This window comes from Rosa chinensis, chromosome 3 (assembly GCF_002994745.2).
Source record: "Rosa chinensis cultivar Old Blush chromosome 3, RchiOBHm-V2, whole genome shotgun sequence".
In the NCBI taxonomy this organism is placed as follows: domain Eukaryota; kingdom Viridiplantae; phylum Streptophyta; class Magnoliopsida; order Rosales; family Rosaceae; genus Rosa; species Rosa chinensis.
The window spans coordinates 25,165,084-25,192,433 of record NC_037090.1 but is presented as its reverse complement, the minus strand read 5'-3'; the positions used below and the strand labels follow the sequence as shown (position 1 = coordinate 25,192,433).

The 27,350-nt window shown below is 37.7% G+C and overlaps 2 protein-coding genes and 1 pseudogene across 2 annotated transcripts; 2 read left to right on the top strand and 1 right to left on the bottom strand.

Moving 5' to 3' along the window:
* Positions 1-1,359: 1,359 nt before the first annotated feature.
* Positions 1,360-3,455, top strand: LOC112194845 (homeobox-leucine zipper protein HOX11). Its single transcript, XM_024335084.2, has 4 exons — positions 1,360-1,745; positions 1,935-2,263; positions 2,425-2,504; positions 2,687-3,455. The coding sequence occupies exons 1-4, from the start codon at positions 1,481-1,483 to the stop codon at positions 3,048-3,050; spliced, it is 1,038 nt and encodes a 345-aa protein (XP_024190852.1). The 5' UTR covers positions 1,360-1,480; the 3' UTR covers positions 3,051-3,455.
* A 6,371-nt stretch (positions 3,456-9,826) lies between these two features.
* Positions 9,827-14,589, top strand: LOC112194350 (annotated as a pseudogene).
* Positions 14,590-21,730: 7,141 nt separating this feature from the next.
* Positions 21,731-25,090, bottom strand: LOC112192473 (protein trichome birefringence). Its single transcript, XM_024332227.2, has 5 exons — positions 23,933-25,090; positions 23,371-23,563; positions 23,055-23,248; positions 22,774-22,932; positions 21,731-22,517 (listed from the first exon to the last, which is right to left on the bottom strand). The coding sequence occupies exons 1-5, from the start codon at positions 24,904-24,906 to the stop codon at positions 22,145-22,147; spliced, it is 1,893 nt and encodes a 630-aa protein (XP_024187995.1). The 5' UTR covers positions 24,907-25,090; the 3' UTR covers positions 21,731-22,144.
* Positions 25,091-27,350: the final 2,260 nt, after the last annotated feature.

The window sequence follows — 27,350 nt, the reverse complement described above, 5'->3', positions numbered from 1 at the left end:
TCTTCATCATGATCCTGCTCATGATAATATTTTAAAATACAACATGCCCCCATCATTTTAATCCCTGCCCTCGATTCATGAGTTTTATAATTATGTTTTAATTGATTGTTTTCGTATATTTAGGTCATGATAATCGTGGCCTTTGTTTGGTAAGAAAAGATAGGACAATTATTTAGCAAACAGTGGGGACGATAATCACCTTCACATATGCATTACACATCTGCTATGTATATTATATATATATTTGATTCAATAAAACATTCTTGTCCCAAGTAAGCTTTTATTGTAAAACCTACCCAATTTCTATTATTTTCAGCATAAAAGTCAAACCGACTTCAATTTCTCAAATTCTATACCAGTTTCAGTTGATACGTCATTTTCAAATAAAAATCTCTCATAGATAACGAGCATCTCATAATACTCTTGTGCAATGATATGCTTCTTACAATATGAATTAATTAAAATCACATTACTAGATTTTAAAATTTGAATTATTTTAAGAATGTCTGAGTAGTTAATGGTGATTCCTCTAAAAATAATGATGAGATTGCAATGATTCACCTTCATGGGTAGAGACTTATTTAAAATATTATGTAAAGTGTATGGTCAATTGATCTTAAGTTTTGGTGAGCACACAAAATTGATTTATGCAGAGTATCCAATTACATGGAGATTAATTCACTGACCTAACCTGTTCACTACCATTGGAAGTACGTAGCCCACGGTTCGTACCGCCACTTTTCTCTTCCCGTGGGAGATTAAAAGGAATGCACGTACATGTGTTAGGCATAAATATGTATCTAGCCAGCTTCTAACATTCCAGAACATTAATGTATCAAATTTTAATCGAGACTAACTATTTATTAATGCAAATTGTATACTGATTATTCATATTAAATGAAATTAGTTCACTATTGTATGAAATATAATACAACATATCTGAAATAGGCCTCGGATGCATGGTAGATTTCTTTCGGATTTACCAAATCTAGTCATGTTTAAGAATCACAAAAGAACAATAGTCGAAGAACACAATCTTTTGCAGCAGAGCCGGAGCATGCATGCGCTAATAATATTTTGACTACCAAAAGGATAAAATCTATATTGTGTTTTTATTTTGGTCTGACCCCGACTCCGACCCGGATCTCTCTCTCTCTCTCTCTCTCTCTCGTCTCGTGTATGAACCGATGTATAATTAAATAGATTCACGTGCGTTTGTCAACCTGGATTTGTCGGTCAATTCCTCTCTCTCTCTCTCTCTCTCTCTCCGAACAGAACCAAAAAGAAAATAAAAGGGAGTTGTGTTTCTGTGTTTACACACATTACATTAAAATATGTAGAGAGTGGATAGACATAGGACTCTATTTATTAGACCTGTTCACTTTGGTCGCTCTTATTCGTCTCTCTCTTTTTCTCTCTTTTTATACTCCTCAAAGGCCCTCCTCCCTTTCCACCATTATTTTTCAACTAACATTCAAAAATGGAGCTGGCTCTCAGCTTAGGCGATGCTCCAAAGCAGTTTCTCTTCCTTGACAAAACCCCAAGCATGGGTAGCAACAAGGATCTAGGGTTTTGCATGGCCCTAGGAAGCAGGGAAAGCCGTGAAGGTTATGATCAAGAAGATGAGAGTAGTCGAAGAAGAAGAAGGGTTTCATCAGATCCACCTATTCAGCTCAATCTCTTGCCTTCTGCCCCGGTTATGAAGACTTCTTCTCAGCTTCGCTTCCCCTGGCTCACTGATAACTGTAAATAACTAACTACCCGTTCATTTTCTATGTCCTTTTTTTATAAATAAAATCCATGTCATGTGGGTTGATTTTCTTAGCACCAAAACACGTCCCGAGTCTTTAATTGTTGTGTGCTCAAATGGGTTTGTGTTGGTTTTGTCTGAAATGGGTTTTTGATTAGATGGGTACTTTTGCATTTTATTACAGTGGCAGTGTCCGAACCGGCCGGTCTAGATGAACCAGGGAAGGGGCTGGATGTAAATCGGTTCCCCTTGGTGGCGGGTACGGCCGATGAGGCAGAAGACGCGGCGGCGCAGCTCTCTTCTCCGAACAGCACCGTGTCGTCGTTCCAGATGGATTTCGGTGTTAGGAGAAGCAAGAGAGACTTGGATTTGGAGGTGCTCGAGACGGAGAGAGCGAGTTCAAGAGCGAGTGACGACGACGAGAACGGGTCGACTCGGAAGAAACTCAGGCTCTCCAAGGACCAATCGGCTTTTCTTGAAGAGAGCTTCAAAGAACACAGCACCTTAAATCCCGTAAGTCAAAAAGCTAAAGACAAAACCAAAAATTCAATACCAAAGACTCCATCTTTGATTCTTTACCATACATGTCCGTAACATTTATTTATTAGTTTTATGACCAAAAAAGAAAAACATTTACTTATTAGTTGATTAATCTGTGACTTAACATTCTGCAGAAGCAAAAAATAGCTCTGGCAAAACAGTTAAATCTTCGTCCCCGCCAAGTGGAAGTGTGGTTTCAGAATCGAAGAGCAAGGTATTTTTATTTTCCTTACTCCATTTGTATTTATTTTCATTGTTTAAATAGATCTAAGAAAACCCATTACTGTTGTATTAATATTTGGGGCACTGTTCATGTACACATGGATTTGGAATTATTTTGTTGCTTGTATTGTTTGGTGAAATATTCAATGATGTAATTTCAAATTGATCACACAGGACCAAGCTGAAGCAGACAGAAGTAGATTGTGAGTACTTAAAGAGGTGCTGCGAAACACTGACAGAAGAGAACAGAAGGTTACAAAAGGAACTGCAAGAATTAAGAGCCTTGAAAACCTCTCAACCTTTCTACATGCAGCTTCCTGCCACCACTCTCACAATGTGTCCCTCCTGTGAGCGCGTCGTCACTACCGCCTCCCCCAACACTACTACCACCAACCCAACCACCAACACCACCATCAAGTCTTCTTCTCCTTCTTCTGGTCTAACCAATAACCATTCAAGGTTACACAGTCACGTTCCCTTTGCTCAAGCCCAGGCTCACATGCAGCCTCAGGTCCAAGCTAACAAAGGTGCTGCATGATCGAGATCGATCTTTTAGAAGATCTGTCTAGCTTGTTACTCCATTAAACAATCCATTTGTATATATTTTTGGGTTTTGGAGTTGGTTTTACTTTTATTTGTTTATTTTTGGGGGGGTTTTCCCGATCTTCGTCTCTGTGGTTTCTCTTCTTTAGAGTTTTAGAAATCAGAGACTAGTTGGAGAAGGGTGATCACTGATCATGATATATATTTGTTCATTGAGGAGGATGAGAAAGTAGGAACGATTTTGATAGAAATCAACGAACCCCCTTCATTTGTGTTTTTTTTAATTCCTTTACTTAATTAAAATTTCTTGTGTATTGATTGCACTAGTATTTTTCGTTATTATTTGTTGTTGGACATGATCGATTTTAGATATGACATATGGTGTACATTACTACATTAATGGCTAGTCACGTTTTTCCAATGATCTCGTCCTGCATGAGAATAAAGAAAGGATATTATGTGGGATTTCCTTCGTGGTTTGAAATATCCTATGAAACTATGATGATTGAAGAAACCAGTACAGCAATATTAAATGTTCATCATATAGATCTTGCTTCTCTTGCTTACTTTTGCCTTTTGGTTACGTCTTTTTCTTGTGTATCAACTATATTAATAGTAGAATCAATTCATGCAGTCGCAGAGTAGCGATCGATCTGTAGTAGAAGTTTGTCACCAGATAATGGTTTGTCGATCTCCATGGAGTAATGTCTGTCACTTGATAGTTAGTAGTTTATGATACGTACGCAGATTGCATCTACGGATACACTCGGTTTAAATAACATAACCAATATTGTTAATGATTGTAAATGAAAGATTATGAGTCTGACTGGTGAACATCCATCTTTCTGACGTCTTTGAATTATAGGGCTATTGAAAGTTAGAATTTATCCCCAACGATTATAGATTCATCTGCAGCCACCGTATTGAAGGATCGTTCAAAGTCATCCTATGCATGCTTTGACGGGTTGTGCTATAATTTTCTGATTAGTTGCCATACATATTGGGGCAAGACTTATGTTAGTGATGGGAGGAGGCAAATTTCTTATATACGCAGCTGTGTGTCACGTAGCGATGCTGCTGCCCAATTAAAATCTTGAAAAAATTATTCTTATTTTGAAATTACTTCTGTTTTTTTAAGTCAAATACTCAAAACACTTCCATGTATAGCACTGTTTGGTCAGCTGTACCAAACACATGATATTGGTGACGTACGCAAGACTTTCTCTGGGAGGAGATCAGGAAACAATTCCTCACGATTAATTTACTGTTGTCATTCATTAATCTTATCATAATTAAGGACATATATGTGTGCCTGCATTTAAGAGATAACGATAGATGCATGAGCGAGCAACAAGAAACCTTTCCATTTTTTTGGGTAAGGATTTGGCATAGTTTCTTTTAGTTATAAATTTTTAATATCAACAAAAAACAAAATTGAGAGAAAATTTTGGGGTTTTAGAAAATAAAAATTTGGGTTCTTGAAATTATATTTACCTTCACTACGTTGTTTAAGTAAAAATGTCAATGTTATTAATATTTAATAAGATAAAGATTACACATGATGGGCTTGCTCACCTAAGGGAAAGCAATGACTACATTTGAGCAGTACTAGGACCGACACCTTACAGTGTGGCAGATTTTTTTCTCATTTTATTTTTCACTCGAAAGAAGGGATGTCTGTGTGAGTTCTTTAAAATACAGATCATCATGTCACGATTAGGGTGCCATAGGCTATCATGCCAAAGCCTGTATGAGTCAATGTCCTATATTTCATTGTTGGTGACGTAAGATTCAATGATCTGAATAATAGTGAGGTACAGTCCACTAGATTAATTCATTAGTTTCTCTAAAATGCATTTCCTTCCGCATTCATTAGAGGTAATATAAAGGTATTCGGTTCCATTCTCACAGTGGGTTCCTATATGATAACTGTTGGCACTAATATCTTTGAAACTTGATAAAGTTCGATTAGCTCTTGGTGCATACAGAGAGTTTGTGACTATAAACATTGTGCCGTTAGGCAGCAAAAATTTGGCAGTTCCTCGCCCTTTTATTACTTGTGATGATCCAATCATCGTAGTCACAGAGGAATTATAGGCTATTAATTCAATGAATAATTGCCTATTCCTTAATATGGTGTGGGTAGTCCCACTATCAACTAAGCACTCAAGCTCTCCTCGATTCATTCCTACAAGAGTACAAGTAAATGGGAGGTATTATTAAGTAATTAAAAAAAATATATCTCATATTCTTTAGAGTATTTTGATTTAGGTAGAATGATAATCTTTTCATTCTACTAATTTTTCTTGATTTTTCTAGATGTATTGATTTACATCTTTATAGTGCTACTTCGATATGTGTAGTAAATAAAATTGAATAAATTCAATGTTTTAGAATAAAATTCGAAATTTATTAATAGGCCAACGATAATCAAATCAAGGTCTTGTTCAGAAATCTAATTCATCAAACCATTGTTTAAATAAACTTTAAGACCCAGCAATAGTCTAATTAAAAAAAAAAAAAGCATTATGCCTTCACAACTGTTTTTGAAAAATAAAATAAATAAATAAAGCAGATCAGTCATAATCTGGAGCATCCATTGACTTAGCAAGTTCCTTGTTACCATTGAAGTCTGCAATTGTGAGGTTTACGTCTAGGTCATGGTCTCCTTCTTCCATTTAGTGAGCCTCTTGTTTTTTAGAGTCCCTATACCTCTTGTAAGTGGCTGCTACTCTGTTGCTTGCTTGGCATTTCTTGTACCAATGCCCAATAATTCCACACCTATAGCATGGTTCATTGCCAACTCTTTCCTTTTTGACTGAAGGGTTCTTAGGTACCTTTTTCACCTTGTTTCTATGACCACTAGGCCAGTACCAGAATCTCTGCACCATATATTAGGAGAGCCTCCACCGCCCATACCACGACCGCCATGTCCCTTTCCACGTGGTGCATTGTTTCCACGTTGGTAGGGATCAGCACGTCCAACCCCCTTTGCATTGGGGTTCTTTCCACCTTTCACCTTGCCATAATTAGCCTCAGGAATTTTCTTTGTCCCAACGGGCCTGACATTATTGTTCAAAAGAACCTCATTATGCCTCTCAACCACTTGCAGTAGGTTGATCAACTTATTGAAGGTTGTGATTCTTTTGTGGTCATACTCCAGCCTATATTGGTTCGCTAGTATAAGTGCTGAAGTAGGAAAAGTGGAAAGAGTCTTCTGGATCATATCATCTTCTGTGAGTTCCTTTCCACATAAATTGAGACGTGCTTTTAGGCGCAACATGTCTTTGTTGAAGTCATTGACCCTTTTGTAGTCAAGCAAGTGGATTTCATTCCACTGAATGGTCAGTTCTGGGAGCAAAGTGTCATGAATGTTCTCAAAACGTCCCTTAAGGGCATCCCACAGTTCTTTGCATGTCTTCAACTGAAGGTACTCCCAGCATAGGTTAGGATCAATATGTCGCCTTAGAAACATTAAGGCACTTGCTTTCACCTTGTTAGATGGTCCAGTCTTTGGGGTTGGTGGGAGTTTTGATGGTGGCAGTGTAGTCTTTTACCACAAAGGCGATATCCACATTGGAAACCCAATGATGGTACTCAAGTCCTTCTGAGTCCAAAATATCAAATTCAGGTCGAGTTGGATCAACCATCTACATAAACAAGACAGAATATATATAAATTATGCAGTCATAAAGACATCCATGTGAATTATTTTTCAAGGATATGAATTAGATTTCAAGACCAAGATTCGTAATGGTCACATTTTTTTCGATGCTATGTGAAAATACTCTATCGCGGTAATTATGTATTTATAATACGCATGAATTTTCATTATCATGGCAAAACTCAATTTATATATAACATGCTAAATAAAACAATTATAGAAGGTAGTAACATAAATTACAGGACATGCTCAAATTTCACAAATAATATATAACAAAATATATGCTACACATAATAACATCAATAATATAGCATGCTCAAATTTCTACGAATAATAAAACATAGATAAAATAACAAGGCATGCTAAAAGGATCAATATTATCTAACCATATAGGCTCAAAAGTTCTAATTGTAAAGAATTAAATTTGCCGGAGTATGAAATTAAATAAATAAAATAGAACATACTTGGTTTCGAGAAAACAACACGATCCTAAAGCACGCGTGTGTTGATGCAGGCGTGCGTAGTGAGTTTTTAGGCTTCTGCTAGGCCTGTTGATTTGGTGGGCTGAGAAAGTTGCGCACATGGACTTGCGTGACAAAGGTGGGCAGGAGGATAGATGTGGGCCATGGTTGTCGTTGGCTGACTGACGCACGAGTTGCTTGGTGCTTGTAGAACGGAGGCGCGGCTTGATAGATTTAGTTTTTTTTTTTTTTGGTATTGGCTCTGAGCGTGCTGATAACGTGAAAGGGAAAAAAAATCTAGGTTTTTTTTTCTTGCTATTGGCTCTGAGCGTGCTGATAACGTGTAAAAGTAAAATGAAAAAATTCATCTACTCATTTCATTAGATAATCCCTTTATATAGGGTGAGGATTACAATGGTAATAGCAATTACAATAATGAGAATAATGGATGATTGAGCTGTAACCGCTAATTTCCTAATTCCTTCTTCATCAGTTACTTTGACGAAGACACATAACGTGTTTTTTCTTTAACAGATTTCCTATTTTACAGCATACTCTAAAATTACAGGGGAGGATCTTTCAAAATTTATTTAACTCTCCTCCTATATGTTCTCTCTGCAAATTATATTAATTATATTCATTTTCATTATTAATTATTTGATTAAATTTTAAAAATTGAAAAATTATATCATATTTAATTGTGGATAATAAATTATACCATATATAATACATGTGGTTGAGATTCATATGTTCCTCACAGTCCCTTAAAACTGTCTCTTAAGTCTTAAGTGAGCAAGCCTGCTACTTGCAGTATTTCAATATAGCCGTTGACTTTTTAGTCTACACCCATATTAGGAAACACTCACTCCTATATTTTCTTTTAGTCTACACCCATTCACATAATTAAACATTTCTTATAGGTTTTAAGTCTATAATTATGATTTTTCACGTTTTTTTAGTTTGACTATTTTACCCTTCTGATTGAATAGGTAAAATGTTCCTCAAATATAGCCGTTGACTTTTTAGTAAAATATTCATTTCACCTTATTTACTGGAAATGAAATAGAATAATCCAACACACTCGTCATTAACTTTCACTTGCTAAATTTGGTATTTCTAGATAAACCATAGGTATAACTGTATAATTTTTTCTATCATATAGGTGTTAAATATCATGTGAGTTTTAACATAAGCAAATTATTTAGGTACCTATCATTTAGGAGTTCACAATTTGTACCTATCAATTAGGGAATAACTTAGGTATAATGAACCATAGGTAAAATTGCATAATTTTATCTATCATTCAGGTGTTAAACATCGTGTGGGTTTTAACATAAGAAATGATTTAGGTACCTATTATTCAGGGAGTTCACAATTTGTACCTAAATCATTGAGAGAATGACTTAGGCGCCTATAATTCAAGCTTTTGAATGTGGAGATTACATAACCTCCAACCCAGATATTGATTTCAATTGCTGGAATCAAGAGTTGATTAATTCTGGATGATGTCTTTGTGCAACCTTCTCAAGAGTTGCATCTACAGAAAGTTTGGGGATGGTGGCAGCTTTAGTAATTCTTAACAACAATGGGTTTTAATATTTATCCTACTTAATAGGTTTTTTTTTTTTAGATAAACCTAATTAATAGGTTTGGGTGTATATTAAAACAATCTTATAGATGAGTTTAATCTAAAAGGTGTGGGTGAATTTGAGTGTAGAATCAAATTCCCCTTAAATTAAACTTATCAGTACGCTATATCATTGTCTAACAATTTGAGTGCAAGAATTCTTGCGGTAGATGCACTCTATAAATTAATATTAAATGAGCTACTTAGCATATCTCAAATAGTTTCCTTACAAAGACTCAATTATATGAACTTGAAAGTTGAAATCCGTATAACTTTTTTTGTGTGGTTCCAACTGCTTTCTATCATACTTTCTACAACAAACCTGCTTACTTAAGAGATAGTTTTAAAGGACTGTGAGAGATAAATGCATCTCAATCACATATATTAAATTAAAAAGCTGAAATTATAAAAACTTAAAACTGTGTTTTTATTTTCAACCATTATATTCACTTTTCCCTTACAGTCTCTTAAATACTATTCTTTAGGTGAGCAGGCTTCCTGTAGGTAGCTAAATGTATCGAATGTGTAAGTAGCCTTTATGTTGAAGAAAATATTCTAAAATTAGGATCACTGCCTCATTATCCTAAACAAGAAAAATATTACTAAAATTTCAATATAAATCCGTGGTACTTGGTAATATTAATTAAAGTGTTATACAATTTGATTGCGTGTCTTTAAATAAAGACATAGTTATAAATAGCAAATTTTAGAATGGAAGCACGTGCATAAACCCTAAATTGAACCATACGGTTTTACTTCCACCTGAACAAGTATGAGTTTCTTATTTTGCTGGTCTCTAGGAGTGCGAGAGAGGAAGTATATAAGTATAATAACACACAATATCAAAATAGTAGAGAGCCAGAGAGGAAGGGAATAACTAGCACATTTTCTACCTCTAGGATAACTAACAAATAACAACTTGCAACTACCTTAAAAACAAACAATTATTTATTTATTTTTTATATACATATAAAGATGGTGATGATGGTCAATTCACAACTTGAAAAGATACTTTAACCATGGAACCAGGAGGAGAGAGGACAATGTTTAAGTATAAAGCTAGTGAGCAAGATAAGCAAAGTGTTTCTTTTTACAAGTTGTTTATGTTTGCTGATCGGTATGACATTTCATTAATGGTTGTCGGAAGTTTGAGTGCGATTGGAAATGGGCTATCGAATTGGGTTATTTAACGAGTGTGATAAGTTATATGTTGCAGCCTTTCTCATTTAATTTACTAATTCCTCCTCCATATATATGTTTCAGGTGTCTCTAAAATTTTTATATTTGGCCATTGGTACCGGTCTTGCTGCATTTTTGCGTAAGTGTTACTTTGATAATTAGGTGGATAAGTAGCCACACATAGTTGGCTTTTGATTATGTTTTAGCAATAAAACAAAGTCTAAAATTAGTCATGCTTACTATTATATTGCTCGATGGTTGTTATATATGTGTAGAGGTGTCTTGTTGGATGGTGACTGGGGAAAGACAAGCCACTCGAATTAGAGGCTTGTACTTGAAAACAATACTACGACAAGATATTGGATTTTTTGACACCCAAACTAACACCGGAGAGATCATTGGGAGAATATATGTCAGGGGACAACATTCTGGCATTCTCATTCAAGATGCCATGGGAGAAAAGGCAGCTAATTTGTTAAGATACTTCACAAGTTAAATCACTACCATGAGTGGCATTATGCAGCGGTAGCTGCAATGGTTAGTTCTTACTCATTATATCTTGTTGATTTGTGATATATGTAGGTGGGGAAGTTTATACAACTCATTTCAACTTTTTTCGGCGGTTTTGTAATTGCTTTTATCAAAGGATGGCTTCTAACCTTGGTATTGCTATCCTGCTATTGTCATTGCTGGTGGAGTCATGGCCACTGTTGTTTCAAAAATGTCAACACGCGGGCAACGTGCTTATGCGGAAGCTGGTAGTATAGTAGAACAGACTGTTGGAGCCATCAGAACAGTAAGTTCTTTAACTAGGCATTGATGTTTAATATCATTATCTAAGTTATCAAAGTACATAACTATGTTATAGTTAAATTTGTGCATTATAGGTTGCATCTTTTACCGGAGAGAGGCAAGCGATAGAAAAATACAACCAAAACCTGAAAATTGCCTACAAAAACATGGTTCAACAAGGACTAGCCACAGGGATTGGACTTGGTACATTCATGCTTATTGTATTTAGCACTTATGGACTTGCCATATGGTACGGATCCAAAATTATCATTGATGTGAAAGGCTATAACGGGGGCCAAGTCATTAATGTTCTATTTGCAATGATGGCTGGTGGAATGTAAGTATATTAGTACTCTATAATCTACATTTTGGGGCAAAATTAGGTGTTTTTCTTTTGAATCATGGTAACGCTTACTTAATTTTTTGTACTAGGTCACTAGGACAGACATCACCGTCTCTCAATGCATTTACAGCAGGGAAGGCTGCTGCATCCAAAATGCTTGAGACCATCAAGCGAATACCAACGATTGATCCCTATGATACTACTGGAGTTGTATTAGAAAATATTATAGGAGAGGTCGAACTTAAAGATGTGTACTTCAGGTATCCTGCTAGGCCAGATGTGCAGATCTTTGCTGGATTCTCATTACATGCATGTTCCAAATGGCACGACGACTGCTTTGGTTGGGCAGAGTGGAAGTGGGAAATCAACAGTGATAGGCCTGGTAGAAAGATTCTACAATCCAGAAGCTGGTGAAGTGCTTATAGATGGTGTAGATTTAAAGAATTTACATCTTAGATCAATAAAAGGGAAAGGATTGGGCTTGTAAGTCAGGAACCAAATCTTTTTACAACAACAATAAAACAGAAACATAGCATATGGGAAAGAAAATGCAACCGAAGAGGAGATTAGAAGAGCCACAGAGCTTGCAAATGCAGCAAAGTTCATTGATAAGCTGCCCCCGGTGAACCTAATTGTTTTGTACGTTGTGTCAACCATTTTGATGATATGTAAGGATTTGTTCTATGTAGTAGAGATTCACGTGTTCTTTTTTTTTTTTTTGAACAGGGGCTAGACACAATGGTAGGTGAGCATGGAACATCATTATCGGGTGGACAAAAGCAAAGAATTGCAATTGCTAGAGCCAGTTTGAAAAACCCAAGAATTCTGCTTCTCGACGAAGCTACAAGTGCTCTAGATACCGAGTCTGAACGAATAGTTCAAGATGCACTTGTGAGATTAATGTCAAATAGGACAACTATTGTTGTTGCTCATCGCTTGACAACGATTAGAAATGCTGATGCAATAGCAGTGGTGCATAAAGGGAAATTGTTGAAAAAGGTAAGACGAAACCATATGTACTCTATCAATCTCAATCTACAATAGACTTGTTGTCCAAATAAATTTGTTGTTCATTTGATTTGTAGGTACTCATGATGAATTGACCAAATATCCAGAAGGAGCTTACAACCAACTAATTCGCATGCAGGAGGGAGCTAAAGAAAAAGATGTGGAACCAATTGATCTTGATACTAGTTTAGATAAATATAACACTGCGTAGCTTTGGAAGCAAGAGATTATCAATAGGGACATCTTTAAGCAGAGGTTCATCAGGTAGCCGGCTATCCTCCACCATTTGCAGCTTTGGTACTCCTGTTCTAGTTAACTGGCACGTAATTGAAGTACAAGACGAGGAGAGCCTTGGAAAACCTAAGGTTGATCCTGAAGAGCGTAAAACAGTTTCCATCAAAAGGTTGGCAATGCTGAACAAAAATGAGCTTCAAATTTTGCTTCTTGGCGCCATTGCTGCAGCTGGTCATGGAGTAATTTTTCCTGTTTTCGGCTTACTACTCTCAAAAGTCATTAAAATGTTCTATGAACCGCATAACGAGCTACGAGAAGACTCAAAAACATGGGCAGGAGTGTATGTAGGGATGGGATGCTTTGCACTGGCTGTCATTCCAGTGCAGAATATCTTATTTGCAATTGCAGGTGGAAAATTGATAAAGCAAATTCGTTCCTTGACATTCCAGAAGGTTGTGCACCAACAAATTAGTTGGTTTGATGATCCTGCAAAGTCAAGGTGAGATAAACAAACAGTATTTAAATGAGCTTTAAGTTATCTATACATTTTAACTGAAACATTGTGTACTTTTAGTGGTGCCATTGGTGCAAGGTTGTCTTCTGATGCTTCAACCGTGAAGGCTCTTGTTGGTGATGCTTTAGCATTGATTGCACAGAATATAGCGACAGTCATAGCAGGGTTGATTATAAGTTTTACAGCTAACTGGAAACTAGCGCTTATAATTTTAGCCATGTCGCCATTGCTGATTATGCAAGGAGTACTGCAAACAAAATTTCTTCAAGGGTTTAGTGCAGATGCTAAGGTCAGTCGAGTCTTTCCCCACAAGTTATTTATATTCTACACTTAATGTGCTGCTTATATATTCAATTTACCTACAGGTTTTGTATGAAGAAGCAAGCCAAGTGGCAAATGATGCAATTGGTAGCATTCGAACTGTTGCATCATTTTGTTCTGAAAAGAAGGTGATGGAAGCCTACGAGAAGAAGTGCGATGCTCCTATGAAACAAGGAGTACGGTTAGGAGTAGTGAGTGGAGTAGGTTTTGGCTTCTCGTTCTTCGTAATGTTCTGTACAAATGCGCTAATTTTCTATATTGGAGCTATTCTTGTGAAAAATGGGCAAGCTACGTTTGAACAAGTATTCATGGTAAGGTTTCAAACTTCTTCCTCGTTCCATTCACCATTCATGAGTGTTTTTTGCTCTAATTCTAAATCATTATTTTTCAGGTATTCATTGCTTTGACAATCTCAGCAGTAGGGGTTTCAGAATCTAGTGACTAGTGGTATGGGTCCTGACTCCAACAAAGCAAAGGACTCAGCAGCTTCGATATTTAAGATTCTTGACAGCAAGCCTATGATTGATTCGAGCAGCGATACAGGCACTACATTATCGAGCATAACCGGAGAAATTGATCTCGAGCATGTTAGCTTCAAATATCCCACAAGGCCAGATGTGCAGATATTTAAAGACATTTGTTTGAAAATACCCTCCGGAAAGGTAGTTACAAATCATGACTTGGTGTATTACAGATACTGCAGCATGATGCTTAGCTTATTACTTTTTTTTCTACACGGACTGTTGCTTTGGTTGGAGAGAGTGGTAGTGGGAAATCGACAGTGGTAGGTCTCAATTCTCAAAGAGCGATTCTATGACCCCGATTCAGGTCGCGTACTAATAGATGGAGTGGAAATCAACAAGTTCAAGCTAAACTGGTTGAGGCAACAAATAGGTTTGGTTGGTCAAGAACCAATTCTCTTTAACTAATCCATTCGGACTAACATTGCTTATGGCAAGCGTGGAGATGTAACTAAAGAAGAGATCATTGCTGCCACAAAAGCATCAAATGCACACACCTTCATATCTTTACTAACTCATGGCTATGACACCTCTGTCGGGGAACGAGGGGTTCAACTATCTGGAGGGCAGAAGCAAAGAATAGTCATTGCAAGGGCTATTCTAAAAGACCCGAAAATCCTCTTGCTCGATGAAGCTACAAGTGCACTAGATGCAGAATCAGAACGCATAGTACAAGATGCTTTGGACAGTGTTATGCTGAATAGAACAACTGTGGTCGTTGCTCACCGCCTTACCACGATTAAAGGGGCAGACATAATTGCTGTGGTGAAGAACGGCGTGATTGCTGAGAAGGGTAGCCATGATTCTCTAATGAATATCACTGAAGGTGCTTATGCATCTTTGGTGGCACTTCATTCCAACTCAACATGAGAAGTAAAAGATGAGTACTAATAACTGCATTGCCGAATATCATAGGCACATTTGTAGTGGGTTTGTGATTAAAGACTACAAATGTTTTAAATTTTGTTTGGTTTGGTTATAAATTTAACTAGTACTTAGAGTAAATTCAGGTTGTGATTGTCGCCGGTTGCTGTTTGAGTAGGATGGTCATGTTTGTTGTAGCTAGAGGAAAAGCAATTTAAATCTTTGACATGGTTTTCCAATAATAATAAGCTTAAATTCAATTTCTTTTTATTCCATGCCATCATTTTGTGTAATGGAACAAGCAAAAGCAATCATGAACTGCATTTCAGAAATCTCATATAGAAAACCAATGCCACCAGCGCCAATGAAACCTCAAAGCAAAAACTGCAGGGGCTAGAACTCAATATGAAGTCCAACAATCCGGGAGGAAATCAGCTGTCCCATCCACTCCTATGTTGACATATGGCATCTCACTTAACCGCAGCTAACTCTGTTAGCGGAAAAAAAGAAAAAAATGTTGGAAAAATAACCCAATTAACCGACCAACTGCATATATGATGATAAATAATCCCTTAAGCGAATTATTAGCTAGGTGTTTGAACCTAAATTTGGCAAGGCCTACATGACGTTAAGCCGGGTCCCACATGAAGCAGGCCTGGGTCATAGTAAGCCGTGATATAATAAATATTTAGCTGAAGTCCGGCTCACCTCAGCCGAGGTCCGGCTCACTTCACCTCAACCGAGGTCCAGCTCACTTCACCTCAACCGAGGCCTGGCTCACTTCAGCTGAGGTCCGGTTCGCTTCACCTCATTGTCGATTTCTGGTTTACTTGTGGCTGAGAAAGTCCTATCCAATGCCCGTTTTAATTGGTCAGGGACATTGATGGCAGGACATTATGAGCAGATAAAAGCTACTAAATGTACTTTTAGAGACATTGCAGCACTAAGTGTGGCCGTTACAAAAATAAGCATTAAAGAGTCATGATGGTCTGTTACAAAAATAAGCATTGAAGAGTCATGATGGTTGATCGCTAGTTATGCACATCAAAGGAATTTTATTCTTAGAATTTAATTTGTAATCAATCCAGTCTCAACAATTAAAGCTGAGATTGTATTTGTTTTATCATCTTTATTCTGTACTATAAAAAAGGTTGTAGACATCCTTGTTAGAGGTCCACGACCAAAAACACAACAGCTCAATACAAATTCAACATTCTTAAATTCTCTATCGCATCTCTACACTCTATCAATTTACAATATCTCTCGTGAATTATTTTACTTACTGGTATTGTTCTTGTCTTTCCTGCACTTTACATTCTTGCAAATTTATTTTGTCATTCTTTATATCTCTTGCTCATTATTTTTCCTGCACTTAATTTCTTTGCATCTACTCTCCTGCATTTACTTTTTCACAAATCATATTAAGAAAATCATATAAACAAGTGTTTAGGGTTCATGCGTTTCTTCGTCCGTACTCGTATTAAATCAAGGCATCAGGGTAACACCTTATACTTTGATTTTGTTTTTACTGTGACTTGTGAGTATCTGCATCCTATAGATTTATCAATTGTCACTCGCACTTTCACATTCACTCACCGAGTTGCACAGCACGAACACTCCGGCTAGCAAAGCCGAATCATGTAAAGTCCTTGCATCCAAGGCAGATAGAACCCCGCTGCCTAGATCATTCCTTCCTCAGCCCACAATCAACTGATTAGAAGTCAGATCAGCACAAACTCAGTAATCTAGATGAAAACCTCGCTCGACCTCTCTGCTACGAGTTGGCACGCCCGCGCACACGTCACCAAGCCAGAAGGATGCGTGTAAGCCAAGAAGACCTCGGCCGAGTGCCACGTGGCCGAGACGATTTTTGAGTGAACACTAAGTACCCGACCTCTTTGTTCTGCTTTATGAACTTCACTTGCAGAGTTGCCGACAGTCTTTACTAATTAAGTTGGAGTCGCTATATGTACATTTTGCCATGAAAGACTTTTCGATAGGTTTAATGCATTAATTAATTGTTCTATAAAGTCATGAAAGAAAAGCAAGCAAGCAGCTTATAACCGAGAACTTTACATATTTTCAATAAAATTGGTTATCAAATGATCTTTTACTATGTTACTCAATAATGTATAATCTATATTTTAAAGTTAGGGTCCTTGACCCAAAGGACCAAAATGAGCAAAAATTATCCCACTTACCCCAACAACATATTTTTATTCCCACATACACAATTTGACATCAATTGACCATTTTTCCCTAAGCCTAATAATTAAACTACAACATCTCTCTCTCTCTCTCTCTCTCTCTCTCTCTCTCTCTCTCTCTCTCTCTCTCTCTCTCTCTCTCTCTCTCTCTCTCTCTCTCTCTCTCTCTCTCTCTCTCTCTCTCTCTCTCCTCCCTTTCTGCAAAATCACTTCTTCTTCTCTCTCTCGTTGTCCCTGTTAACTCTAGCGACACTAATGGCCGGACTATGCAGTTTCTGAGATCATGTTGTCTGCTTCTGGGTCTCGGGTCTCAAACTCGAACAAAATCATATCCGGACCATCACAAATGACTTCGATACCGACAGAGCTTCTCCTTGCTCGATTCCATGGACATTTCTGGCTTCGATGCTTCATCAAGACTCTCTCTCGCACCCCTCATCGGAGTCGAACGTCACCCAACCGGAGGCCCGTCAGGCTTCGATGCTCCGCCAAGAACTCCGATTGGAGCATTCTCAGCCACAAATCCAAGGTCACAAGGCTGCCCTACGCCGAGTTTTCGATCGTAACTCATAAATCTAGGCTGTCGTACGTCGTCCATGACCTTGCCTTCTACCCATTATATGGCTGCTGGACTCTCACAGTCCAGGTCTGAAACTGGTGAAGAAGACGAGCATCGGCGAAGAAAGACATGGGTGCCCAATATTTTTTTTTTTTTTTAAAGTAATAGGACAAAAGGAAAGAAAAAAAAAAAAGAGTTTTGAATGTCTATTAAGGGGCAATAGACGTTTAATTGATGTAATCTCCTTGCTTTTTTTTTTTTTCTGTAATGAAAGTTTTATTTGTCTAAATTTAGGGAGATTAGTTCCCATTCTGGCAACTGAAAGTCCTATTGGGGGGCAATAGACGTCTATTAGGGGATAATAGACTATTGAGGCAATAGACATCTATTGAGGGGCAATAGACGTCTATTAGGGGATAATAGACTATTGGGGCAATAGACGTCTATTGGGGGGCAATAGACCTATATTGCTCCTCTAATAGGGGGTAATAGATGTCTATAGGGGGCAAAAAAAAAAATTTCCCTTGAGATTTTTAGCAAATTCAGGTGGGCGGTGACAGATGACCCGAATCTAGCTGCCGGTGACCGGGCTCCGGCGAAGTCTCCTATGGTTTCTCTCTCTCTCTCTCTAAGTAACAAAGAGGTGAGGGTAAGATGGTATTAAAAAGAATAAAAAAAATTAAAAAAAATCTTAATAGGGTATTAGAGAAGACCTCCTTAGAGTGTTTTGGGTAAGAGGGAATTAAAAAAACTTAATGGGGTAAGTGGGAAAAAAATCTCTAAAAATGGTGTAAATGGACAAAATCCCTTCAAGTTAATTAGATTATAATTACTATTTGTAGGATCTCACGCACATGGCGGTGATATGTCTTATTTGTGCAGACTCATCTCCCTATAGTGAGATGCGTTTTGGGTGGGAGCCCAAAAATAAAGCCGTGAGGGTGGAGCCTAAAGCGGACAATATCTTGCTATGCAGTCTGGGTTGTACATTGTTAGTCTAATAGTAGTGATAATTTTTTTTTAATTTTTTTTATTAGGTAAATAACTCAAATGCTACAATTAATTTTTCGTGAGTCGAACTCACAACTTCCCACTTACAAGGGGAGATTATGCCACTAGACCAAGTGTACAAGACAATACATGAGATAACTTTTATCTGGTACGGGTACAAAATTAAAAAACAAAATCATGTATTTTAGAAGTATTTGCAGGATTCATGACTATTTTGGTAATTATACCCAGCCAAAGTACTTTTTCCTTGCAACTTACCAAACACTCAGAAATTGCTTTTCGCTCTCACAGCACTTTTAAAAACAGTTTACCAACACTCAGCTGCTTCTTCTCACAGCAAGTTCGGAAGTGCTTCCTCTCACAACAAATTTGGAAGTGCTTCTTCTCACAGCACAGCAATCCCAAACTAAGACTAAATCTGTCTAGTCTGGGTGTTGGTTACCTTGAGATCTGTGTTAGATTAAGAATGGAGTAGCTCAATGTAGTGATAGCGAGCTCCCTTGAAGAATCTGGTTTGGGAGTCTATCTGGAGCTTGAATGTTGCAAATAAAGTGAAATTATTCCTTTGACGCGCATGATCATGATTTCTTACCTTGTGCCGCAAATCTAGCCAAACGCCAGATTGGTAATTCTTTTGTTTGTTTTCGTTGTGGAAGAGAGAATGAAACCACAATACATTGTTTATGGGCTTTTGTAAAGGCAAAGAAGGTTTGGAAGTTTTCTTTCTGGAATGGAGTTTATAAAAGATGGTAGGAGCCTACTTTCATTGATTTGTTTATGCATGCTATTCAGACGTCAACAAAGGAAGAATTACAATTGTTTGGAGTGGTGGTGTGGTTGATTTGGAGAAATAGAAATTGCTTTAAGCATGAGAATAAAGGTGTTGAAGGGCAGCAAGATATTAATAATAACAAAGAATGGTTGGATGCTTATTCGGAAGCAAAGAAGCCGGGTCATCTAATTGTCGTGCCTACGGAGTAGGGGTGGGCAGAAACCGAACCGGAGGCCAAAAATCGGCCGAATCGGCTCGGGGACTGAACCGGATGAAACATGGGGAAAAAAAAGACTTGACCGAACCGGACCGGATATATACGGTCCTGGACCAGGTTCAGCTTGTGAACCGGCCGAAAAAAACCGAACCGGTTTAAATAATTAATATTTATTTAAATTAATATTATTTATATTTATATTGATATTATTTTTAATAGTTGTCGAATTTTGATTGGTTCAAATCTGGTTACACGTACTCCTTATTGCACCTGATTGCTTTCATTGAAGAAAACCTAGTTGACTCATGTCGACTCTGCCTCATTTCGTCGAGACCCTCATCTCTCTCAACTCACAGCGACAGCCGCTCTTCTCTCTCGACTCGCAGCAATCGAACGGCTACCGAAGGCACCGATTAAGGCCGACTAACTCCGACCGAGGTCGTCCTCTCATCTCTCTCAACTCACAACGACAACCCTCTTCTCTCTTGACGCACAGTAGTCCAACACCGACCGAAGACGTCGACTAAGGCTGACAAAGCTGACTAACTCCGATCGAGGACGTCCTCTCATCTCATCTCCGGATGGAATCAGTATGGGTTCACCTTGATTTTGAGTTCGACTTCGAATATGGGTTCACCTTGATTATGAGTTCGACTTCGAATTGATTTGGGTTCAGCTTGTTTATGTTATCTCAATTCTTACTTACTTTCTTCTTTAGTTCTTCAAATCGATTTGGTTTTGTTATCACTGCTTCTTAAGTTTGTTTGAGAAGTCTGAAATCATGATTGAGCTATTGTGTGGATAGTGATGATTTTGAGTTCGATTTCAAGTCTTAACGCTGTTGTTCTGTTGATTTCAAGTCTGGTTGTTGTTGATCTGTTGATTTCAGTGTGGTATTTTTTTTTTTTTACAGAGTGTTTGATAATTGGTTTTCGTTAGTTTTCCTTTACAGAGTGTTTGATAATTGATTGATAAATGACTATTTGAGTGTTTGATAATTGTTTGACAATGAGTGTTTGTTAATTGATTGTTTTATTGTTTACTGTTATTGAGCTACTAGTACAGCAAATTAGTTGAGCATCGCAAACTATGTTCATTTATGCTAAATTATGTGTTGATTTCATTGTCAGGGAAGTGGAGCATCGCAAACTTCCAATGCGACACCAACTGGGTCAAGCACAGGAACAACACCAACTGGGATGCTGACAGATTGTTAATGTTATTTATCTAATTGAGATGTTGATTTCATGAACAGGTTATTTGAAATGTTCATTACTTGATTTAGTGAATAGATTATGATTTGTTTATTTTGTTGATATTTTGATAGTTGATTTTGCTTATTTTAGGACAGCTAAATTTATCGACTTTGGTCGAAAATATGAGAAAAAAGAAAGAAAGCCGAACACAAACGACACCGATCCCTACCGCACCGCAAAAGGGTGTAACCGAAGTAAGCGGTGTGGGTTTTTAAAATGCGGTTGCGGTTGCGGTTTTGGATATAGCACAACCAAATGAAGCGGTTCGGTTGCGGTTTTGGCCCAACACCAAACCGCGCCCACCCTACTACCGAGTAGAAGGCTCCTAGTATTGCTGAAAAGTGGTCTCCACCATCAGGTATGTGCATAAAGCTTAATGTTTCAGTACCAGTGAGCATGATGTGTCTGGGGTGGGTATGATCTTAAAGAGATGAGATGGGATAAATGAAATTTGCAGCCCATAATGTAATTCCAGGCCACCCTTCTATCCTGGCTATTGAAGCAATGACAGCACTGCATGGGTTTACAACTCTGTCCAAGTGAAGGCTACAAGAAGGTGGATTTAGAGTGATGCAGCTATTGTTATCCGGGCTTTGAATACAACAGGTTTGGACTTAACTATGGAAGAAGCCATCTTTAATGAGATTCGAATGTTGAAGCCAGAGTTTGAAGCGCTAATTAATATCTATGAGTTCTGTAAACAAAGATCGTCGTCGGACTGAAGCTCCTCCTTCCATTAAAATCCATGAGTTACTGTAAACAAAGATCATCGCCGACGACATATCACCTAAGAAGATAAAAAAGGGCAAACTACTAAACTATTCTTACTCTCTCAGACCAAAGAAACAAAATATATACTAGACTTAGCTCTCACGACTAAGAATCCAGTCTCAACTCCCAACAAAATAAAGGGGAAGGAAAACATGACCAGATATAACAAATTATATTCAAACACGGATCTCCTGACTCTCAATTATAGTATGGATTGGAATGTTGCTAAGTTACGGTCAAACATCCCATGTGAGAAGTTGGAAAAGGGTTCCTCAGCATAAACTAAACAAAAACACATCGATATCAGATTATAAATTCATCAAAAGCAGTACAGAGTTGGTGACTTCATAGAGAAATAATTAAAGGAACATATTATTATAATATATCCCACTATTTTATTTTTAATAAAAGAACTAAATAAATAGAATTAAGACATTTACAATTCTCAAGCCTTTAAGGCTAAAAGAACAAGATGTGGTAAAGAAGGATGACTTTACAAGAGAAAATACCAGCTAAAATCCCTCTCTACCCTCTTTCCCTCTTCACTCTTCCCTCAGCTCTCTTCATTCACATAAACAGATAAGTTTACTACAAGCTCAGGTTCATGTCTCCAAGAACATCATTTCTCTTCACATAACTTTGCTTCCATGTTTTTATGAATAATGCCGAAATAGCAAAAACTGGAGGAAGTATAGTGCTACAGTGTGATTTAGACACAGTTTTGAGTATGTATGAATTATGGCTTTCTTAAGCTCGTGTAACTTTTACCTATGCTCTCTTCTTCTGCTGTTGCAGTTGCTGATGCAGATTCTTCTTGTGCAGTTTTACTAGGAGCTCGGCATAAAGAACTTCATTCCATGCATCTGGAACACCTGGAAGGCACCAATGGCTGCAGTCCTGGAAGCTTTTTGGGGATTTCCTTTCTGCTGGGGAAAGGTTTTGCTTCCGGTAGATTGATGGGTGGCCATCCTTCCGAAAATCGGTCAATCTTGTGATATTGAGATAGGTGATGTGGTGTTTCATGTTTTTCAACACCTTCTCAAGTACCAGCATCTTTGGCGGGTATGGCCTTAAATAAGTCTCGTTAAAGATAGGTAGAGTCTCACTGTCACATTGCCCACCGGAATTCCATTGTCCACCACTGTTGAAGAAAAGATAATAAATTCTTCAAGTGCCAGCAAATTTTTTAAGAAAGAAATTGGTAACTTTAAACACATTTTGGAGAAAAGGCTTCAATTATTTATGAATAGTTACAATCACTAATTACATAAGAGTTGGTTTCCATTTTTAACTTGAAGTTGAATGGTGATGAGGAACCTTAAAAGAAAACAAATAATGGAAGGACAAGATAGTGCAATGCATCACAAATAAAGGTTAATATGATCATTCCAGTTTACCTGAAATGGGAGGCAGAATAACCCCGAAAGAATACCATACTTTTCCCCGTGTCAACACTAGCATCAACCCATCTGGACCACGTAGTCAAAGCTTTCCGAAATGCCTCCAGAACATTCAATTCACCATAAACATGGCTACCTTCTTGGTAATAGTCTTTCCTGCAAATGTTTACGCTACTTTAGTTCCCGTGGACAGGTTAAGGGTCTAAACTACAAGCAGCACCGGTCTGGTTTTTAAAAATAATAACTTGCGACAACTATGACCATAATACTAAACGTACCCTTTCGCGGTTTTGTCATGTGTCCACCAGTGTCCAGTGTTGAAGATGAGAATATCTGCATCTTTGTATAGATTGGATGATCGCCCGACTAAATCAAGACGAAGTGTTTCTTTCTTCGATCCATCTTTATCCGGCATTTCCCATTCTCGAACTAAGAAGGGAGAAACAAAGAACTCCACTGTGCAACTATAGTCCTGCCAGTCCATTTAATTAAACAGAACATCGTAAAAAATAAGTTCCACTAAATTGAGGAAATGTTGCTGCACAACGGCCACAACCTAAGAACAGAATAAGTCAAATGATAGAATAAACGTACTTTGAATATGAACGAGTATGAAGCTTCCCCACGAAAATGGGTTCTTCCATGGGCTTCATAAACCTTGCTTTTATCTTTTGCTGAGTTTCTTAAAATGCAAACCAGAGATTCCCACATATTCCTGTTCAGAGAATCACCAACAAAAACCAAGCGCTTTCCTCTCAATAACTCTAACATATGACTTCCATCCAACCTGGTCATAAGCAACATTTCACATTAAGTCTTGGTCAATCATAAAGATAAATTATATCAATGGATCAATTGCAATATAAAAACCCAAAACTGCAAAACGCTCTAAAGGCGGTAGAACTAATGATCAAATTCCAATTTAGAATCTTTAGCAATGCTGAACAGAATCAAAAAGTCCAAAATCTAAATTCGACAGATCGGTATGAATGTCAACTAATCCAAGCTTATCAACAAAAAAAAAAAACCATTTCAAAAAGCCAGTTCCAATACCCATTTCATAAACATATCAAAAAAAAATAACGAATTGGAGTTGAACATGTAAGAAATAATTCCAAAAAAAAAAAAGTAAAAAACAATGGTTTTCACCACATACCTTGGGAGATTGCAATCCTTAGGCTGCCATTTGAATTTCTGATAATCCTTATCAGGTCTACCATTACGAATACAATTGAACTGCTCATCAATCAAAGGACAAGACCCAGGTTCGTAAAGAGGGTATGAATCATCCTCGACCCATTCCCCGTGAAACAAATCACAACTCAACAAAGACTTGATCAAATCATCCTTCCCCTCCTTCACCGACACACTGGATTTTGTTTCATTGCTCTGTTTCTTCAACACATCCGTATAATTCGATGTCACACCCTTCTCAGCAACACTCTTAGGGTCGTTCTTCCCACTGGAACCCGATTTCGGAGGTGAACTCGTGGTCTTATTGGCCGGCACCGGCACCGGCACCGGCACCGCCACCGGAATTATTGGGGCGGCAATTGTGGTCTGATTTGCCTCTAAAACTGTGGCCTTATCAGAATTTGGGGTGGTCTGAGTTTGGTTTTTCACAAGGGTTTGTTTAGGCAAACTTGAACTGTCCTGGGTCGCTAAGGAAGCGTTAGATGGGGAATCTGATGTCTGATTTGGGCTCAAAACTTGTGGTTTATCAGAATTCACAATGGGCTGAGTTTGGCTCGGCGGTTGTTTATTCACAGTGGTGTTACTAGATCTAGATGGCTGTGTTTGTGGAGAAGGAACAGAACTTTGGAACTGTTGGGAGGAGGAAGAAGAAGCATTGGGGTAGAAGAAAGAAGAGAAAAAGGAAGAGAACTGAGATCCACTACCAGAAGTAGTAGCAGTGCTGCTGGTGCTGAATATGTTAGTGAACCAAGGAGCACCAGAGTTGGGGTTTGGATTGAAGGCCAAGAAAACAGTGAAGACAACAAAGGCAAACATGAAGCCATAGGCGAAGGCAACAGTTCTTCTGGTTTTGATGATGGAGAAGAGGCTCTTCATGTCTGAGATCAATGTTCCACCATTGATGGGTAGGTTGTTGTGCTTTGTTGCCTCAGCCATGGTGGGTGTGGAGGAGCCAGAACGAGAAGAAATAGAGAGAGAGAGAGAGAGAGAGAGAGAGAAACAAAGGAGTCTGAAGTGAATTAAACACCAACCCACTAAACTCAACTTAGAGAGAGAGAGAGAGAGAGAGAGAGAGATTGAATGATGTTGAGGAAAGAGACGAGTTTCACTGTGTTGGGTTGGGAGTTTGGGACCAAGGCATGAGAAGTATGGGGAATAATGGGAAATGATTGACCCTAAATTGAGGGAATATTTACGTCAGTGCCAAATGTACGCGGTACACGTAGAAGCTAGAGGGGTCTTATTTTAACGAATTTTTAAAGAAAGAAAGGATTTTCTTTTGACGCGTGAAGGTGCAGTTTGGGCGATGGGCCTGTCGTGAATTATTATAAAAAAATGAAAGTGCATTAAAGAGGGCAAAGTAGTTAATTAACCACCGGCCAACTTTACCATGTTTCGTGGCCTAATTATTGGGGCATGGCCTTCTTCTTATTTCAAATTTCCTTTCTGATATGCTCTACACAACGTTAACTGAGAAAATTGTTTTAAAAAACAGAAAAATCTGACCTGATGTTTTTTTTTTTTTTTTTAGAATGAATCTGACCTGATGTTAAACCACACGGTGTTGAGGAAATTCTTTCATATGTGAGAGTATTTATATCGATACAGGTAATTAATACGAGAAAGTGAATTTTTAATAAATTTGAGATAAAGAAAATCAAGATACAGAGAATCTTACATTATCAGTAAATATATTCTTAATTAAATAGTCACCTAACTCTTCCTTAAAAGGTAATGCTAAAATAAACTCTTGAAACAATTTTCCATCTTTAACCCCTTAGGGTTAATGGATTGGCAAAACCAATTGTGGGTTCGATTCACTTACTCTAAAAAGACTAGCCATCTTGACGCTAGTGAAGTTTGGTTAGTAGGACGATTGTGAAGTGAGTTGTAAATTCATACATCAATCTACTGTATTTGTGAGTCTTGATTTACACATTGCATGAATTGGGGTGCCAATTTGTGTGACTGAAGTTTGTATTTTTTCTTCTTTGGTGTACATTGACTTCGGAGTTTCGAGAAGAAATTTATCCTCAATACCAAAAAAAAAAAAATACAATAACTTTCCACTAGAATAGTTGATGGAGAGTTCCAGCAGTTTGGTGTGCTTACCCATAGTAAGCAAAGACATTCTAGTTCTTTTCAAAATTATGAGCATAGGCACATCTAGTGTTGTGCAGGAGCATGTAAACACAACCGCTTTGCACATCCCATGTTGGGGCAGGAGCATGTAAAGCAACCGATTTGCTTCAACAACGATCTTTGAGCTTTGTGTCTATGTAGGATTTTTTTTTTTAATGGTAATGAGAGAGATAGAAGAAGATGATACTCTCTATCACTGCATGAGATTAAAGGAAAAAAGAATACAAAGGAGGAGGACCAAAAACCAAAACCTCTCAATCCAAAGTACAAGCATAATAAAATTCTAGCTAGTTATCGAAAATGAAATTGAGGAAGACCCAACTAATCATTCTCATAGTGCGAAAGGATAAATGAATGAGATGAATCCCATCACACCATTTCAGAAGAAGATGAACCATTGTTTGCTAAAACATCTATAACTTTATTCCCTTCACGGAAGATGTGAGAAGACCGAAATGTCATTATAGAGATCTTAAGCAAACAATTATTCCACTGAACTCGAAGATTCTGAGGCACAAGAGAAGGATTACGAAAATAAGAAATAAGCGGTTGCATTATAAACAACTTTGGAGCTTACCTAAACAACCAAGTTAGTAACAGAGCCAAACACTCCTTGAGGAAGAGGGTCCGAACAAAACCATAGTCAACTCTAAATCCAACCCAAATTTAGGGTTAAGGTCTTGATAAGGGTGAGGAGTGAGTACCTCATTGCCCCCTTCCAATACCAATGACCCAAAGCAACCACTTAGAGGTACTTTACAGAACTCAAAATGTCATTTATACTTGAAATGAAGCAATTTCATCAATCTTCCACGAGTATTCAAAATAAAAATTTAGAATTCAAAATGACAAATTCAAATTCTTATTGCATTCTTTTGACGATTATCAACTTTATTAAAATTTAAGACAAATGACTCATTCATTAAATTTATATTTCACTTATTTTTTCTGATCTAAATTGATGGTTAAATACTGCCAGAATGGCAGGATGTCCCCCTGTCCCCATGATATCTGTCACGGACCCATAATTCACCAAGTCCTTGACAAATCAGGTCAGAATAAAAAATAATTTCCCCGATAGGGAAAAAACAACTGGTAAATCCGAAATCCGTTGTAGTAATGTAATTATTGGAGACAAAAAGTTACTGTCAAGGACTTGATGGAAGTGGATAACAGAGAAGAGCGTGGGATCTCCTTCACTAATTTGACCTGACGGTGACGGAAAAAGTTCTTTTTCT

Coding starts and splice junctions, on each gene's coding strand:
- LOC112192473 (XM_024332227.2), bottom strand. CDS start 24,906: ATGGCTGAGGCAACAAAGCACAACAACCTACCCATCAATGGTGGAACA. Junction 23,564..23,932: donor AAGGATTGCAATCTCCCAAG/GTATGTGGTGAA, acceptor GCTTATGACCAG/GTTGGATGGAAGTCATATGT. Junction 22,518..22,773: donor TATTCTGCCTCCCATTTCAG/GTAAACTGGAAT, acceptor TTTCTTCAACAG/TGGTGGACAATGGAATTCCG.
- LOC112194845 (XM_024335084.2), top strand. CDS start 1,481: ATGGAGCTGGCTCTCAGCTTAGGCGATGCTCCAAAGCAGTTTCTCTTC. Junction 1,746..1,934: donor CCCCTGGCTCACTGATAACT/GTAAATAACTAA, acceptor ATTTTATTACAG/TGGCAGTGTCCGAACCGGCC. Junction 2,264..2,424: donor AACACAGCACCTTAAATCCC/GTAAGTCAAAAA, acceptor AACATTCTGCAG/AAGCAAAAAATAGCTCTGGC.